This window comes from Sinocyclocheilus grahami, unplaced genomic scaffold, assembly GCF_001515645.1.
Source record: "Sinocyclocheilus grahami isolate Dianchi unplaced genomic scaffold, SAMN03320097.WGS_v1.1 scaffold55.1, whole genome shotgun sequence".
In the NCBI taxonomy this organism is placed as follows: domain Eukaryota; kingdom Metazoa; phylum Chordata; class Actinopteri; order Cypriniformes; family Cyprinidae; genus Sinocyclocheilus; species Sinocyclocheilus grahami.
This window is the reverse complement of record NW_015505234.1, coordinates 211,131-217,220: the sequence shown is the minus strand read 5'-3', so window position 1 is coordinate 217,220 and position 6,090 is coordinate 211,131. Positions and strand designations below refer to the sequence as shown.

The 6,090-nt window shown below is 36.1% G+C and overlaps 1 protein-coding gene across 1 annotated transcript; it reads right to left on the bottom strand.

Moving 5' to 3' along the window:
• Positions 1-898: 898 nt before the first annotated feature.
• LOC107583845 (cleavage and polyadenylation specificity factor subunit 5-like) lies at positions 899-5,546 on the bottom strand. The gene is made up of 6 exons (XM_016270200.1): positions 5,329-5,546; positions 4,430-4,493; positions 4,102-4,191; positions 3,859-3,934; positions 2,606-2,720; positions 899-1,210 (listed from the first exon to the last, which is right to left on the bottom strand). Exons 1-6 carry the CDS (start codon positions 5,544-5,546, stop codon positions 1,189-1,191), a joined length of 585 nt encoding a protein of 194 aa, XP_016125686.1. The 3' UTR covers positions 899-1,188.
• Between the last annotated feature and the right edge of the window lie 544 nt (positions 5,547-6,090).

Here is a 6,090-nt window from a genome sequence, read left to right as displayed (position 1 = left end):
ATTAAGCATGTGTAAATTACCAGAGTACTGCATGTTCGTCTCTCAACATTTTTCGGCAGCAGCATCTCTACCAATAGCGAATCTGTAAGTGAACCTTCTTCAAAAACAGTGGCGTTATTGAGAAACGTCATGTAGCTTTTCAGTTGCTAAACTGTTTTACTGATAATGTCACGGGTCAGCGCGAAGTTTCTGTGTACGTTTGTTGCACGTGTGCTCGCAGCCGTGTGTCTGTACTGTGTGTCTGTGTGTTTTGTGACCAGTGTTTTATAACATAAAAGACCTATAGAAATTACAACAAATAATGACATGATTACTTTTGATTTATTGTCATGTATTTATCAGCCGTTTAAACTGTCACTATGACGGCATCCATTCACTGCAAAGGATCCATTGGTGAGCAAGTGATGTAGTGCTAAATTTCTCCAAATTTGTTCCAATAAAGAAACAAACTTATCTATACATTGGATGACCCGAGTGAGTAAATTTCATATTTTTGGGTGAACCTGTCAAAACATTGTGCTTTATTTTGGCTGTGGACTACCAAAAGTGGCTCTGCTTAACTTCAGGAAAGAATGGCTTAAATGTATTTTTGCAACAAGTTAGTCCACCCATTTAAACAGATTTTAGAGCAAAACAGTCTGTTTAGTTCCTAGTGTCAGAGTAAGTGTGGAAAATGGTCTATACAACTAAATTAAGACAAAGAAACCTTGCCTAACATGAACATATACAGTACCATAATTTGCCATATAGCATATCAATTACAAAAATGCAAATCCTTCTTTCATACACAGCAACAATAAATTATACAAAACGAAACCTGCAAAATCTCCATGAAAACAATTTATTATAAAAAGCACTGACAAATATACAAGGTTAAAAGAAAAAAAAAAAAGAAGTCACTGAAACATTTTTTTTCAAAAGACCGTGTTCACCACGTTGTCAAACATAAAATTGTAGTTACTTGATGACAAAGTTCAATAACAAAGACTTGCAATGCATCTATAAATGAGAAAAAATGCACACATTTCTATGCAATCTAAATCAATCTAATGCAGACAGGCCAGAAAATGCTAAATTTCGTAAACCTCAATGGACCTTGCCAACACCTAAACACCACATCTTCATCTGTTACCCCATCAGACTGCGCTCACAGAGACAGTCCACAGTCATGACTAAACCTCACGCTTCTCAATTGTAGATGAAGTTAAACCTGTGCAAAAGAATGAAGAGATTGAACAAATTAACAACAATTGAAATAAGGATTTGCAATCATTAAATTTAATTAGACAGCATTTACTAATATTATATTATGTGAAGCCCATTTACTACATGCTACAGCAGAGGTGGGCAAACTACGGCCCGCTGGGCACTTTCATCCGGCCCGTGAGGCAGCTAGTCCAAAATGACTATTTTGATGCAGTATCAGCAAAATAGCCTGCAGTGCTGTATATAACGATTACATACAGTATTCAGTAAGAATTAGAATGCGCTCAAATATCAGGGCCGGACATAAGCAAAGTAAATATGTGGGGCCCCCTTGCCTATTAATATACAATATTACCAGCCCAAAACAGCAAACAAAAATAAATCATAATTCATGATTACAGCGTTTTCTATCGCAGAATCCCGATGCTGATTACAAAACGTCATTTATTTTAATGCTAGTATGCAGACTAATGCAGTTATGAAAGAGAGAGAGATTAAGCATGTGTAAATTACCAGAGTACTGCATGTTCGTCTCTCAACATTTTTCGGCAGCAGCATCTCTACCAATAGCGAATCTGTAAGTGAACCTTCTTCAAAAACAGTGGCGTTATTGAGAAACGTCATGTAGCTTTTCAGTTGCTAAACTGTTTTACTGATAATGTCACGGGTCAGCGCGAAGTTTCTGTGTACGTTTGTTGCACGTGTGCTCGCAGCCGTGTGTCTGTACTGTGTGTCTGTGTGTTTGGAGGAGACAGAGGGAGAATTTTTTTTTTTACTTTTCATAGCTAGGCTAATAAAAAGTAATTTTGTGTGGAAAACATGGAAATAGTTTGTCCTATTTATGCTACAATTTATTAGCTAGATTTATTTGCTTAGTCAATGCGTATTTGGTTTTTGGTTCTTCTGCTGTTTTCAGGATTATAAATCGCATTTTTTATCATCTGAAATGTGCTGCGAATTATATTACAAATTGACTTAAAACTATAAACCAATCAACGTCAAGCACAATGCACGCACATTTGGATTATTGCATTTCCCACACGCCGCTAGTTTCAATTTAAATAAATTTGTTTAGGCTTGGCGTTTATAATAAATATTGTTTAAAGTGAACAATTTCTATAATTACTATAATTTTTGGTTGTTTTATACTTATATTTTTTCTGTTTTGAATGCTACTAAATTTAAAGAATTTGTTGTGGAGAGAGGGGAACAAAATACATTGTTAATTGATAATGTTTGTTTTGTTTTGTTTACATTATTTCTCAATAAAATATTAACAATATACTTGAATCGACTTATAAATGGTCATAAAAAACAAGTTAGAAATATACACTTCCATATACAGTACAGTAGTATACATATATATATATATGCCCAAGGTTCAAAAGTAACATCTCACCTGCTCAGTAGCTGTGGAAGACTGGATATAATTGGGCCATATCCAGGAGCATTATCATAAAGCTCAAACAAGGGGGCGGCAACCAGCTTGTAGTTCTTTGGCACAGCAAACAACGCTAAAAACACACAAGTCAAGCTGTAAAATCAATTTTTACTCAGGGTGCATTGAGTAAACAGAATGTAGGCCTGGGTGATAAAATGGTATCGATATTTATCGACGGTACACCTTCTTCGATAACGATAGAAATAATGTTCGATATAGTGCACAATATAGGCACGTGTTACATGAACACATGCTGTAATGCCTGCCTGTGATGAGGAGATTGTGAATAAAAATGAATATTAGTCGAATTTAAAATAAACATTTGCATTTGAATGCAAAAATGGTACAATCGAATGTTAGGAGAGCGTCAAGGAGCGTCATCAGTGGAGCACGAGATGCGGTGATGATGATGTAAGTGACATTGTTGCATTTTAATGTTTTGTTAGTCTAGCCAACGAGACGCGCGGTTGCTGCATTATTCGTTCAAAATATTAGAGAAATATAGTAGCTCAATGCGTAGAAGATCTTGATTAGGTTAAAACCGAAACCAAGCCATTCACACAGAACGCATATTCAGCACATTTTTTAGAAGGACAAATATGACTGCTGCACTCGCGTCTCATGCAAGAGATACAAAGAAAGCCATGCAAAGTTAAAACAGTTTAAACGTTTAGAAAACACGACGCGAATGTGTGAAGGTTTATTTCATTTCACTGCATCTCAAATGTTTTTAAATGCAATCTGTGTGATCGGTGATTTGGCTCTGTATTAAGCAATACATAAATACATGATGCTGTTTTGTTGATAATTGTTTATGCAGTTTACAAAAATATATTTGATATATATATAATGTTAATTTAGACGTTATGCACGTTTTTATAGACAGTTATTTGCATTTACAATTTAATGTGCTGCATTATTTTGCTCATTGCACCCTCCTGTGGCCTTGGGAGACAAGCCAAAAGTTTCCTTAAGACTTATTTAATTTGCATATAAAACATAAGGAGATATTCGTTTAAATTTTATTTTGTGTTTGACTGTTAAAACAAAAAAATAGTTGTTTGTCTTAATAAATTGGGCAAATTAAAAATCTTTTTAAAAAGGTTCTAAAAAAGTGAATAATTCTCGATACCGAACGATATGAAACATTATATCGTTGATACATTTTTTAGCTATATCGCCCAGCCCTAACAGAATGTATTTCATCCTACCTTTCTCTTGCAGCTGTACTAGAAAAAGCTTCTTATGTTCTTTAGGCTTAGTGATGTGTGCTGGAATATAAGGGTACTGTGGAAGGAAATTAGACATGTTAAATGTGATTTTTCATTGAATCAAACTATAATAATTATATATTTCATTCTGTTTAGTTAATGCGCTTGAAAGTGAACACAACAATATATACTGTTAGTGATCTAGTGCATGTCTGTCTGAGGGAAAGGGAACAGAATAGTTACCTGCGGTGGTTCAAAGTTTGGTCTCCACCAGTTCCCAATACAGTCATCAATGACCCAGTCCTGTTTCACTCCATCCTGACGCCCCAAAATCTTCACAACAAATTTAGAAATTATTCTTCAGTGTATTTCAAATCTTTGCTAGTTTTGTTACATAATATGGCATTTCATGTTATACCAGATGGTACAATACTCCGATAATAAGTGTTTTTGGCTTGACTGACATTTTACACTTTCTTTCTTTCAGCTCTGAACTGAACAGATTGTAGTTAAAACATTCTGTAAATGCCACCAACTATCACTTTAAATACAGTCAGAAAAGCAGTAATACCTCAGTCATTAGTCGTTTCAACCCCTCCACCTCATCCTCTCCAGGGTTCAACTCACCCCCGGGACTGTAAAAAAACAAAATATAAACTGTCAGCCACTGACAAACATATTAGTAGACACTTTATCAACAAATGCATAATGAACAAACAAAACAATGCAAAGAAAAGCAAACAAGTCAAAATGTATAAAGAATCATAAGTCGGGTTTCCATACAAAACTTGCGAATTTAACTTATGCACAAAATCGAAATATCGCATAAAACATTTGCGAATAAGCAAAGAGAACAAAATCGTCACTTCCTGGTAGAACTGGCGCTAGGCTATATATCACTATGAAAAGTAGGAGAAACCTCTGAATATAATAAATTAATTGTGCCTCAGAGCGAGCAGACGAAACAATATAAATGCGGTCAATGCTTTCGGAGGTGGATGCTGCTGTTTGGGAACGGAGTCGTGTAACAGTTCTACAGAAATATGTTGATGACAGACTTTGCTCAGACATTTAAAAATGACCATAACATTTCAGATGCTGAGGAACGAGATGGTTAGGTTTCGCTGGCCCAATTTCGCAATCACATTATTTTTTTGATGCGCATGGAATAATTTACTCGGCAATGCGTTTCCATCGCCTTTTATTCGCATGAACCCTTTTTGCACTAGTCAAAAACCACCTCAAGCGAGCGTAAAGCTACATTTTTTATTAAAAATTTGCCATTTCCATCACTTGTTTCTGATGCGATACTTCAAAAATGCGCATAAAAACAGGGTGATGGAAACTTAGCTATATATATGTAAGGATAGGTTACTTTTAACAATACAGTACAGATAACCACTGAAAAGCACCCGTCTGAATCGATCACATCCATAACACACAAACTCCAGTGATCCACTGGCTGCTTACAGTTTGAAGAAGGTGGTTCCCAGCTGCAGCAGCAGCACGTGAGGGAGTCTGTGCTCATGAACGATCAGAACCCCTTCCACAGCCCGCCGCATCCCGATTTTCTCAAATTCTTCCCGCATCCGCTGAAAGCGTGCGGCTACTGAGCTGTCCTTCTCATAGAGCGGCTCCTTGGTGCCGAATGTGTAATTTGTTAGTGGGTATCTGCAAAAAACAAACATGATGTTCAGGAGTCATTTAAATGAGGATATGATAGAACTTTACTGATCCACTGGAGGATCAGCACACAGGGCAGAAATATGAACAAAATCAGCCAGAACTGTTAATAAGTCGACTTTTGCCATTTGAGATTAGGGAGGGACGGAAGGGGTTCAATAGTTACCCGCAACACTAGTTTAAATTAGACATTTTCTTTAAATAACTAACTTTTGGAGAGAAATAAAAAATGCACTTCAAATACCTGGATGATAAACTTAATTAACTGGAAAAACAAAGTGTGGAATGTTGGACACTTCATGTAGCGACTGTTGCTGCTTACAATAACAACGTAAAAGACACACACTAGTGGGTAGAGTACATAGTACAAGTGCACAGTGTATATAGTGTGTAATTTGGGATATAGTTCATGTATCTGGTTGTGTGCATATGCACAAAAATGTAAACCTTGTAAGTAGGTCTGCACAATTAATCGAATTCCTAACCGCGATTACAATTACGTAATCGTTCAAAGTCCACTTATTTTATTCTGAGTGCTTAAGATGTGTT

What these genes read in the sequence shown, in the direction of transcription:
- LOC107583845 (XM_016270200.1), bottom strand. Translation starts at nt 5,546, where the DNA reads ATGTTTGTTTTTTGCAGATACCCACTAACAAATTACACATTCGGCACC. An exon ending in AGTACAGCTGCAAGAGAAAG is followed by an intron (nt 2,721 to 3,858) that starts GTAGGATGAAAT and finishes GTGTGTTTTTAG; the next exon opens with CGTTGTTTGCTGTGCCAAAG. An exon ending in CTTCCACAGCTACTGAGCAG is followed by an intron (nt 1,211 to 2,605) that starts GTGAGATGTTAC and finishes TCTTTTGCACAG; the next exon opens with GTTTAACTTCATCTACAATT.